This window comes from Oncorhynchus gorbuscha, linkage group LG13 (assembly GCF_021184085.1).
Source record: "Oncorhynchus gorbuscha isolate QuinsamMale2020 ecotype Even-year linkage group LG13, OgorEven_v1.0, whole genome shotgun sequence".
NCBI classification, from domain to species: domain Eukaryota; kingdom Metazoa; phylum Chordata; class Actinopteri; order Salmoniformes; family Salmonidae; genus Oncorhynchus; species Oncorhynchus gorbuscha.
The window spans coordinates 74,989,246-75,001,894 of NC_060185.1; the positions used below are offsets into that span (position 1 = coordinate 74,989,246).

The window sequence follows — 12,649 nt, forward strand, 5'->3', positions numbered from 1 at the left end:
AGTGACAAAACGGATGGCACTGTGATAAACTGCATCCAGTTTGCTCAGTAGAGTGTTGAAAGCAATTTTGTAGATGACATCGCCGAAGTCGAGGATCGGTGGGATAGTCAGTTTTACTAGGGTAAGCTTGGCGGCGTGAGTGAAGGAGGCTTTGTTGCGGAATAGAAAGCCGACTCTTGATTTGATTTTCGATTGGAGATGTTTGATATGAGTCTGGAAGGAGAGTTTGCAGTCTAGCCAGACACCTAGGTACTTATATATTCAAGGTCGGAACCATCCAGGGTGGTGATGCTAGTCGGGCATGCGGGTGCAGTCAGCGATCGGTTGAAAAGCATGCATTTGGTTTTACTAGCGTTTAAGAGCAGTTGGAGGCCATGGAAGGAGTGTTGTATGGCATTGAAGCTCGTTTGGAGGTTAGATAGCACAGTGTCCAATGACTGGCCGAAAGTATATAGGATGGTGTCGTCTGCGTAGAGGTGGATCAGGGAATCGCCCGCAGCAAGAGCAACATCATTGATATATACAGAGAAAAGAGTCGGCCCGAGAATTGAACCCTGTGGCACCCCCATAGAGACTGCCAGAGGACCGGACAGCATGCCCTCCGATTTGACACACTGAACTCTGTCTGCAAAGTAATTGGTGAACCAGGCAAGGCAGTCATCCGAAAAACCGAGGCAGTCTCCAGGTTGAAAGAATAGCCTCCCCAGCTAGTTTACCCAAGTCCGACAGTCCCAGACCTCGTTTCACGGTCCACCCTGTACTGTACTGTAATTGGGTTGAGTCGCGGCCAGCCCAGCACTTCCATCCACATCCACGGGGCAGTTGCCATTACGGATATTTTGGTCATTAGGTCTACAGTATCATTTGAGGAGCGAGCTCCACATCTGCTCACCATGGAAGGCACAAATGATTGCAGTGTTGTGGCTCTAGTGTTAGATGATGCTCCTGCTTTAATCCCCTTATGACCATCTGATTGTAAATATTTCGGGCTCTGCCCCGGAAAGCTCATTTCATTACATATTGATGAATTGTGTGTTTTTGGATACCTTTTAGTGGTTTGTGGATGTTTTTGTTGTTAGCATCCATTTTCTCCGAACTGGCCAATGAACAGAAGGCCATTTAACCCCCATGCTCCTGGAATGAGTACTGTGCTGCCTTGAATGACTGACTGACGGATGGATAGATGACCTCAATTAGGAGAGAAGGAGAGCGAGTGGGGTTGAGAGGGCATAGAAGGGACAGCAGTGGGGGGTTGGAGAGGAGGAGAGGAGGGGGACCACGCAGGTTGAGGGTGGGTAGGGATACAGCCAGGATATTGCTATTGACACGTGGCTATCAACCATGTGTGTACTACTCCCAACGTCTGGTAACACACACTCCAATATTGATGAAGCTCCCATCGCTGCTTGGGCCGTGATACCAGTATCGCCGTATATATTCCATGGCTAAAATGAAAACACAAAGCAGCTCACTCTTTGGTATTTAAAAAAAAATCTGCTGTATGTACAGTATTGTGGATGACAACATAATGATGTTTGTTTCAAACATTTGGGCTGTTTTCCTAAAGAAGTTAAATCCACTTTAGTTTGTGGTTTGTGTCCTAACGAGTTTCGCGGTACTGTTATCGTACCGGCCCTAATCGCTTCTTTCTGCTGTTTATCCACCATGCAAGTCCACATCAGGGTGGAATCGGCAATCTGCTCCACCACACATTCAAATGCAGTCCATCTCAGGCTAGTCTGTAGGTGGCGTTGATTTCCAATAGGACAATAACGTTGTGCCCCGGTTTATCGGCGGCATTGATTTTTGTCTTTGTTAAATGAAAATACAATAACGTTGCCCCGTGTTCTATAGTGCCATTAAATATCAGTGATGTCCAATACAGACTGCAGTTGTAGTTCATGTGTATCAATTCAGTGTCCAGTCATGTAAAAACGATATTTCCACTAAATACATAGTGCCAGGGAATGTCATTCAGTTGGTTCATTGCAGACTGCAATTGTATAAGATCTTCATCGTTGTAACACCATTCAGGGTCCACTAATAGGGCGTCTCTACTCTGCTGAAGGGGGTTCAGTGGGGTTGTGACCAGATGAGGGGCTTGTGGCCTGGTTCTGGCTTTAGCCCACCTGGTGAATCATTTGGTTCTGTGCACTGAGCCAGTTAATGAAATGAGATGGCCATCTTTGACACACTGTAATGACATCACATTCACAATTATATTTTGAGTGTGAATGTATTGGGGTGTGGGCCACACACACACTTGCGTGTATACGCACGCACACATGCATGCATACACACATGCACACCACAGCCTCTGCTTTGATTGAGAAGACCAATTTAGGCTGTTGGTTTGGCTTTCAGTCTGTTGAATAACGTGTCACTGTTTCGAAGTGCTACACCAACTATTTAAATTCCTTGACCTGGTGTGCTCTCTACTACTACTCATAATATGCCTAATCTACAATTCTGTGATGGTTCCTAATTAATTAAAACATTTATATAGCCTACTGTAAGTGAGGAATATTGACGCGTGATTTAGTAACCAGAAAAACTCTCCGTAGAATATGGAGAATTTGGAAGTTTATTCCAGGAACAGAACAGTCAAGTCGTCACCTGTCCCACCTTTAAAAAGCTGTTGATTGAGTCATTACAACCAATGTTAATACCCCTCCTCCTCAGTCTCTCTCTACCCCTCCTCCTCAGTCTCTCTCTACCCCTCCTCCTCAGTCTCTCTCTACCCCTCCTCCTCAGTCTCTCTCTACCCCTCCTCCTCAGTCTCTCTCTACCCCTCCTCCTCAGCTCTCTCTCTACCCCTCCTCCTCAGTTTCTCTCTACCCCTCCTCCTCAGCCTCTCTACCTCCTCCTCAGCCTCTCTCTACCCCTCCTCCTCTCTCTCTACCCCTCCTCCTCTCTCTCTACCCCTCCTCCTCAGTCTCTCTCTCCCCTCCTCCTCAGCCTCTCTCTACCCCTCCTCCTCAGCCTCTCTCTACCCCTCCTCCTCAGCCTCTCTCTACCCCTCCTCCTCAGCCTCTCTCTACCCCTCCTCCTCAGCCTCTCTCTACCCCTCCTCCTCAGCCTCTCTCTACCCCTCCTCCTCAGCCTCTCTCCCCCTCCTCCTCAGCCTCTCTCTACCCCTCCTCCTCAGCCTCTCTCTACCCCTCCTCCTCAGCCTCTCTCTACCCCTCCTCCTCAGCCTCTCTCTACCCCTCCTCCTCAGGCTCTCTCTCCTCAGGCCCTCCCCTCCTCCTCAGGCTCTCTCTACCCCTCCTCCTCAGGCTCTCTCTACCCCTCCTCCTCAGGCTCTCTCTACCCCTCCTCCTCAGGCTCTCTCTACCCCTCCTCCTCAGCCTCTCTCTACCCCTCCTCCTCAGCCTCTCTCTACCCCTCCTCCTCAGGCTCTCTCTACCCCTCCTCCTCAGGCTCTCTCTACCCCTCCTCCTCAGGCTCTCTCTACCCCTCCTCCTCAGGCTCTCTCTACCCCTCCTCCTCAGGCTCTCTCTACCCCTCCTCCTCAGCCTCTCTCTACCCCTCCTCCTCAGCCTCTCTACCCCTCCTCTCCCAGCCTCTCTCTACCCCTCCTCCTCAGCTCTCTCTACCCCTCCTCCTCAGGCTCTCTCTACCCCTCCTCCTCAGGCTCTCTCTACCCCTCCTCCTCAGGCTCTCTCTACCCCTCCTCCTCAGGCTCTCTCTACCCCTCCTCCTCAGGCCTCTCTACCCCTCCTCCTCAGGCTCTCTCTACCCCTCCTCCTCAGGCTCTCTCTACCCCTCCTCCTCAGGCTCCTCCCCCTCCTCCTCAGGCTCTCTCTCCCCTCCTCCTCAGGCTCTCTCTACCCCTCCTCCTCAGGCTCTCTCTACCCCTCCCCTCCTCAGGCTCTCTCTACCCCTCCTCCTCAGGCTCTCTCTACCCCTCCTCCTCAGGCTCTCTCTACCCCTCCTCCTCAGGCTCTCTCTACCCCTCCTCCTCAGGCTCTCTCTACCCCTCCTCCTCAGGCTCTCTCTACCCCTCCTCCTCAGGCTCTCTCTACCCCTCCTCCTCAGGCTCCTCTCACCCCCCCCTCCTCCTCAGGCTCTCTCTACCCCTCCTCCTCAGGCTCTCTCTACCCCTCCTCCTCAGGCTCTCTCTACCCCTCCTCCTCAGGCTCTCTCTACCCCTCCTCCTCAGGCTCTCTCTACCCCTCCTCCTCAGGCTCTCTCTACCCCTCCTCCTCAGGCTCTCTCTACCCCTCCTCCTCAGGCTCTCTCTACCCCTCCTCCTCAGGCTCTCTCTACCCCTCCTCCTCAGGCTCTCTCTACCCCTCCTCAGGCTCTCTCTACCCCTCCTCCTCAGGCTCTCTCTACCCCTCCTCCTCAGGCTCTCTCTACCCCTCCTCCTCAGGCTCTCTCTACCCCTCCTCCTCAGGCTCTCTCTACCCCTCCTCCTCAGGCTCTCTCTACCCCTCCTCCTCAGGCTCTCTCTACCCCTCCTCCTCAGGCTCTCTCTACCCCTCCTCCTCAGGCTCTCTCTACCCCTCCTCCTCAGGCTCTCTCTACCCCTCCTCCTCAGGCTCTCTCTACCCCTCCTCCTCAGGCTCTCTCTACCCCTCCTCCTCAGGCTCTCTCTACCCCTCCTCCTCAGGCTCTCTCTACCCCTCCTCCTCAGGCTCTCTCTCCTCCTCAGGCTCTCTCTTCCTCCTCAGCTCTCTCTACCCCTCCTCCTCAGGCTCTCTCTACCCCTCCTCCTCAGGCTCTCTCTACCCCTCTTCCTCAGGCTCTCTCTACCCCTCTTCCTCAGGCTCTCTCTACCCCTCTTCCTCAGGCTCTCTCTACCCCTCTTCCTCAGCCTCTCTCTACCCCTCTTCCTCAGCCTCTCTCTACCCCTCCTCCTCAGGCTCTCTCTACCCCTACACATGGAGTCTGAGATTTACTATGAACTTGAATCAAGGGACATGTCGAGTCAAACTGATTTGAACCTCCAAATGTATTCCACATCCAATCTATTCCATTTGTGAACCATGTGAGACCCCAAGAATGTCTCTTATCGAAGGTGTTTCCTCATAATCCATCAGCAAAATAGTGCTTATTTAAATTCAAACAATCATTTGGGGGGGGGGGGGACTTAATTTTGGATGATACTTTTAATGTTTCATGACTGTTTACCTGCTCACATGTACTTGGTGGTGGTGAAGAGCATGTTTAGGAGTATAGGCCTAGTATCTGGAGCAATACTTTTCTCCAGTTCGTTTCTGCTTCTCACGTTTTCTTTATGGCTGCGACGCCCTGATCTAGTGGCCAAAATCTAAATTGCGCCTGAGCTAGAATAATACAGTATGGCTTTTCTCTGGCATTTCAAAGATGATGGTACTAACAAATACATTAAAAAATGCATGTTTTTTTCCCTTTGTATTATCTTTTACCAGATCTAATGTGTTATATTCTCCTACATTCCTTTCACATTTCCACAAACTTCAAAGTGCTTCCTTTCAAGTTGTAACAGGAATATGCGTATCCTTCTTCAGGTCCTGAGCTACAGACGGTTAGATTTGGGTTTGTCATTTTAGGCGAAAATTTTAAAAAAGGGTCCGATCCTTAAGAGGTTTTAACAAGGACAACACACAGGTCTTTCCATTGTATGATACTTTTTTTGGGGGTGTGCAAATGAACTCAAGCTTACGGACGATGTCAAATGTGGTATAGCGAAGCACCTAAGTGAGTTGGGTAAACAATTACGCAGGTACTTTCCCGAAACGGACAACACACACAACTGGATTCATTATCCCTTTCATGCCCTGCCTCCAGTCCACTTACTGATATCTGAACAAGAGAGCCTCATTGAAATTGCAACAAACGGTTCTATGAAAGTTTGATTTAATCAGAAGCCTGTGCACGATATCTGTATTGGGCTGCGCTCAGAGTTTCTTGCCTTGGAAAATCTCGATGTTAAGACACTGATGCCCTTTGCAACCTTGTACCTATATGAGAGTGGATTCTCGAGCCCTCACTAGCATGAAAACTAAACACAGGCACAGACTGTGTGGGGGAAGACTGAGACTCTCTCCAATACAACCCAACAATGCAGAGTTATGTGCCTCCTTTCAAGCACATCCTTCATATTAACCTGTAGTGAGTTATTCACCATTTGTGATGAGCAAGTAAGGTTTTATATGTAAGATGGCTAAATAAAGAGCAACATTATTTGTATCACATTGCGCTGGGCTTTTAGGTGTGAAGATTAAAATATGAATGCATGACTCCAAGGTGAAATAGAAATCAATGCTTGTGTCACGGCCAGGGGGTCGGCTTTAAGGAGCAACCGCCTCCTTTAAATGGTTGAGCGTGGTAATAAATAGATACATTAAAACACTCTAATATTCATATTCAACTATGCCTCTTGGAGTAGCCTATGTCTTCCTTTGATTCATTTAACCTAATGGTCTTTCCACTCCTAACATTGACCTGGGTCAGTTTGGATAGATGCGCTTGTGGATTCATGCTCCAGATTGAGAATAGCACTTTCCATTGTTCTTCTTCTGCAAGACTAGTTGGACATCTTGAGATTTCGCACCATTTTGCACCTTTAGCTTTAAAGCTAGAATCCGCACTTGAAACAAAGTTTCCACCACAGCTCTGTTCTGGTAAAAAGCTGAGAGATGGGCCTTGAGAAATGTAACCACTCAAATGTATAGACAGAGCTATGGATGCAAGGATGGCATTCATAAAATCTAAATTATAGTTTTAACCTGGTTGAGGCAATACAATGTTTGTTTGTTTTACTCCAATGTAAATATAAATGTATATTTTTGTGTTCTCATGGAGTGTGACAGTTGAACTAAGTTCAAGGCATTTATACATTATATTCTTTAAAAAAATCAATGGGCGCAAATCATTAATTTATACGTCCAAAAGTGGATGTAGCAACTGCGGATTCTACCTTTTTTAATGCTAATTCTGCCCTGGGACTTGTGGTGGTTGTATGTTGCGCAGTCATCTTCATATATCTAGGAATGAGCCTGTGACTTAACACCACAGTGTATCTTGGAGTCTGGTAATTATACATGCTTGTTGCCATTGGTACTGAAGTCTTCTCAAGGTTTTAGCTCAACGGGATGACACAATCTTGTGCAACCCAACTGCCCCAGCTGCTTGGCCTAGGGCTACCCAACTGCCCCGGCTGCTTGGCATAGGGCTACCCAACTTCCCCGGCTGCTTGGCCTAGGGCTACCCAACTGCCCCGGCTGCTTGGCCTGTGGCTACCCAACTGCCCCGGCTGCTTGGCCTGTGGCTACCCAACTGCCCCGGCTGCTTGGCCTGGGGCTACCCAACTGCCCCGGCTGCTTGGCCTGGGGCTACCCAACTGCCCCGGCTGCTTGGCCTGGGGCTACCCAACTGCCCCGGCTGCTTGGCCTGGGGCTACCCAACTGCCCCGGCTGCTTGGCCTGGGGCTACCCAACTGCCCCGGCTGCTTGGCCTGGGGCTGCCCGGCTGCTTGGCCTTGGCCTGGGGCTACCCAACTGCCCGGCTGCTTGGCCTTGGGGCTACCCAACTGCCCGGCTGCTTGGCCTTGGGGCTACCCAACTGCCCCGGCTGGGCCTTGGGGCTACCCAACTGCCCGGCTGCTTGGCCTTGGGGCTACCCAACTGCCCCGGCTGCTTGGCCTTGGGGCTACCCAACTGCCCCGGCTGCTTGGCCTTGGGGCTACCCAACTGCCCCGGCTGCTTGGACTGGGGCTACCCAACTGCCCCGGCTGCTTGGCCTTGGGGCTACCCAACTGCCCCGGCTGCTTGGCCTTGGGGCTACCCAACTGCCCCGGCTGCTTGGCCTTGGGGCTACCCAACTGCCCCGGCTGCTTGGCCTTGGGGCTACCCAACTGCCCCGGCTGCTTGGCCTTGGGGCTACCCAACTGCCCCGGCTGCTTGGCCTGGGGCTACCCAACTGCCCCGGCTGCTTGGCCTGGGGCTACCCAACTGCCCCGGCTGCTTGGCCTGGGGCTACCCAACTGCCCCGGCTGCTTGGCCTAGGGCTACTTTCCATACACACGAGGAGCTCAGTAAATATGAACAGGAAACAGAACGGCAAGGTTTGCCAACCAACTGCCTGCGCTTTCAAATTGAATTGATCTTGGTTGTATGCACTTACAAGCGTCGGGTAATTGGTGCTATTACGGAGGGGCTTAAAATGTTGAGCTACGTTTTAAAATAAATGATTATTTTCATGTTAAATAGATACCTCTTCTATTCGGACTAAAACGTAGATTGTGTTAAACTCTTTAAATGTTCTCCATGGACGCCATGAAAGTGGGAAATGTAATTAACAGCTGCTAGTTTGATTATTCATTATTTGGAAGTAGTTTAGCGTTTAAAGCGCAGGCTTCATTAAAATGTGTTCATGTATGTTCTATTCAGACGGCTATGTAAGTAAACCACAGGAGAATGAGATGTGTTAAGGCCTTTTTAATTGAAATTAAATGAATGTAGAGGGACATCAAATGAACTGCAGAAGATTGAAATAAATTACATCTAGAATCCCTCAGGGAACTCAACTCACCCACTGTCGCATAATTTCTACATTTTCACTTTGGAACTGGTTCCCCTTACTCCACCTGTGCCCTACAGAGGCGAAAGGCCTTCACATGCCATGCAAACATCTACGTAACGCTAATATCTAAAATAGACAATGTTTTGGTCTGGGCTCGACAAGTGTTGCACCCACCGTGTAGCCAAGTGCCTTTTTAAATGCAGCCATGCGTGGGTGGTGTGAGTGGGTTGAGACGGGTGAAACTGACCATCTGTCTGTTTGTGTGGCGTGTGTGTGTGTGCAGCTCCCCGCAGACTTCAGCCGACTCCACCTGGCCGACGGCTTACACCCACAGGTGACCCACGTGTCTTCCAGCCACTCAGGATGTAGTGTCACCAGCGACTCTGGAAGCAGCAGCCTGTCAGACATATATCAGGTAAGCACAGTCCCCCCCCCCCCCCCAAACACACTTTGTGTGCCCATGGAGAAACCCATAACCTCCCAACAACGTCCCACCAACATCCCCCTCAACCCCCTTTGAATGCCAATATAACAGAACAGCCCCCCCCCCATCTCGTGACTGAAGTCAGGCCCCATAGCCAATCACACCAAATCCTCTTACCACACGCAGGCACCCCATTGGCTCCCGACGTCGTAACCTGCTGTCTGTGTATCTGCGAGTGCATTTGTGTGTGTGTGCATTAGTCGATGTCAGTGTTGCTGTTTGTATGTGCACACACAATCTGTGTAGAGTAAATATTGTGTGCGCGCAGGCGTATGTACATGTGGAGGGGTGGGGACAGGTTGTGAACAAGCTCTACTGTGCCCAGGCCCTGATCCAGTCTTAGGGCCATCTGCTAGGTCCTCATTAACAGGTCTGCTGTAGCGGCTCCATTAAATCCCTCATCTACTCTCTCTCTCTGTGTCTATCTCTCTGTGTGTCCGTCTCTCTTTCTCTCTTTCTTTCTTTCTTTCTTATATTTCAATTCAAGGGCTTTATTGGCATGGGAAACATGTGTTAACATTGCCAAAGCAAGTGAGGTAGATAATATATATATTTTTTTACAGTAAACATTACACATACAGAAGTTTCAAAACAATAAAGACATTACAAATGTCATATTATATATATATATATATACACAGTGTTTTAACAATGTACAAATGGTTAAAGAAAACAAGATCACATAAATAAGCAGAAATATGGGTTGTATTTACAATGGTGTTTGTTCTTCACTGGTTGCCCTTTTCCCGTGGCAACACGTCACAAATCTTGCTGCTGTGATGGCACACTGTGGAATTTCACCCAGTAGATATAGATAGTGGGAGTTTATCAAAATTGGATTTCTTTTCGAATTCTTTGTGGATCTGTGTAATCTGAGGAAATCCACCTCATTTTGTGGGCAGTGAGCACATAGCCTGTCTTCTCTTGAGAGCCATGTCTGCCTACGGCGGCCTTTCTCAATAGCAAGGCTATGCTCACTGAGTCTGTACATAGTCAAAGCTTTCCTTAATTTTGGGTCAGTCACAGTGGTCAGGTATTCTGCTGCTGTGTACTCTCTGTGTAGGGCCAAATAGCATTCTAGTTTGCTCTGTTTTTTTTGTTAATTCTTTCCAATGTGTCAAGTAATTATCTTTTTGTTTTCTCATGATTTGGTTGGGGCTAATTGTGCTGCTGTCCTGGGGCTCTGTAGGGTGTGTTTGTGAACAGAGCCCCAGCACCAGCTTGCTTAGGGGACTCTTCTCCAGGTTTATCTCTCTGTAGGTGATGGCTTTTTTATGGAAGGTTTGGGAATCGCTTCCTTTTAGGTGGTTATAGAATTTAACGGCTCTTTTCTGGATTTTGATAATTAGTGGGTATCGGCCTAATTCTGCTCTGCATGCATTCTTTGGTGTTCTACGTTGTACACTGAGAATATTTTTGCAGGGCAATGGGCTCTATGAATGATTCAAGTATTTTTAGCCAAATCCTAATTGGTATGTTGACATTTATGTTCCTTTTGATGGCATAGAATGCCCTTCTTGCCTTGTCTCTCAGATCATTCACAGCTTTGTAGAAGTTACCTGTGGCGCTGATGGTTAGGCCAAGGTATGTATAGTTTTTTGTGTGCTCTAAAGCAACAGTGTCTAGATGGAATTTGTATTTGTGGTCCTGGTGACTGGACCTTTTTTGGAACACCATTATTTTGGTCTTATTGAGATTTACTGTCAGGGCCCAGGTCTGACAGAATCTGTGCAGAAGATCTAGATGCTGCTGTAGGCCCTCCTTGGTTGGTGACAGAAGCACCAGATCATCAGCAAACAGCAGACATTTGACTTCTGATTCTCGTAGGGTGAGGCCGGGTGCTGCAGACTTTTCTAGTGCCAGCGCCAATTCGCCAAGCATGTTTGAGTTATCTGTTATAAGGGCTTGAGCATAGAGTGAAAGAGGGGTTGGTACAATGTGAAAACACAGGAACTTGTAGTCAGTGAATTACAATATCAATGGACTCGGATGTGTTAGCAGCTGATCGGTATTTGTTGTGCCAGTCTCTAGGATAACTCTGTGATAAGAACAACACCATATATAAATTACAATATTAAGGACAACACCATATATACATTACAATATTAAGGACAACACCATATATAAATTACAATATTAAGGACAACACCATATATACATTACAATATTAAGGACAACACCATATATACATTACAATATTAAGGACAACACCATATATACATTACAATATTAAGGACAACACCATATATACATTACAATATTAAGGACAACACCATATATACATTACAATATTAAGGACAACACCATATATACATTACAATATTAAGGACAACACCATATATACATTACAATATTAAGGACAACACCATATATACATTACAATATTGAGGACAACACCATATATACATTACAATATTGAGGACAACACCATATATACATTACAATATTGAGGACAACACCATATATACCTTACAATATTGAGGACAACACCATATATACCTTACAATATTGAGGACAACACCGTACATACCTTACAATATTGAGGACAACACCGTACATACATTACAATATTGAGGACAACACCGTATATACATTACAATATTGAGGACAACACCGTATATACATTACAATATTGAGGACAACACCGTATATGCATTACAATATTGAGGACAACACCGTAAATACATTACAATATTGAGGACAACACCGTAAATACATTACAATATTGAGGACAACACCGTAAATACATTACAATATTGAGGACAACACCGTATATGAAAAAGCTCTGTGACACGGCAGATTCCACTCATTCAGACTGGTCTTACTCCCTCATTTATCAGAAGACAAGCCAGAAACTATTTCTAAAGACTGTTGACATCTAGTGGAAGGCATAGGAACTGCAATTTGAGTCCTAAGTCAATGGATATGGTAATGGCAATGAATAGGAAACTACAAAAACAAAAACAAACTACTTCCTCAATGGATTTTTCTCAGATTTTTACCTGCCAAATCAGTTCTGTTATACTCAGACACTATTTTAACCGTTTTGGAAACGTTAGTGTTTTCTATCCAAATCTACCAAATCTATATGTATATCATATCTTCTGGGCCCGAGTAGCAGGCCGTTTAATTTGGGCATGCTTTTCATCCAAAATTCCGAATACTGCCCCCTACCCTAGAGAAGTTAAGGACAACCCAAATCACAGGACTGTATGTGTAAGATCTATTCAAAGATGGACGTCTACCAGGGTAAAGCTCTTGGCGATGATGCCCCTTGTTCGTCGGAGTCCTCTCATCCACGAGCCATGTCAGCTGGAGTGCCCCATCGTCTCTCCTCCCAGAGAGAAGAGTAGAGCTGCATCCTCTGTCACTGCCTGGCAAACATGGCAGACTGTTTTGCCTCTGAATAAATCATGAAATCGGTTCTTCAGAAGGAGGCTTGAAAGCATTGATCCAAGAATAGCCCTGTTGAAATATTAACCACCCACACCCCTTTCTTTTTTTGCTCACCACACATTTATGGATGACACACACAGAGGGGTTCTGACTTGTGCTCTGTATTTCGAGAACATTTGACGTTTTTAATGGTTCAGCGTTCCCACTGGGCTGTCTAACATTGTGTAACTCAGTGGAAAGGATGTCCGAATCAAA

General features: G+C 47.5%; 1 protein-coding gene across 14 annotated transcripts in view; it reads left to right on the forward strand.

The window, feature by feature from the left end:
• The window catches only part of LOC123993519 (rap guanine nucleotide exchange factor 2-like), a 157,443-nt gene that overhangs the window by 100,908 nt on the left and 43,886 nt on the right, over nucleotides 1-12,649 (forward strand). For 13 of the 14 annotated variants that reach the window (XM_046295751.1, XM_046295737.1, XM_046295745.1 and 10 more), the window contains one exon: nucleotides 8,798-8,929. The exons of the other annotated variant lie outside the window; for it this stretch is intronic. In XM_046295751.1, the coding sequence (XP_046151707.1) occupies nucleotides 8,798-8,929 (132 nt within the window). The remainder of the gene's footprint in view (nucleotides 1-8,797; nucleotides 8,930-12,649) is intronic. 14 annotated transcript variants of the gene reach the window in all.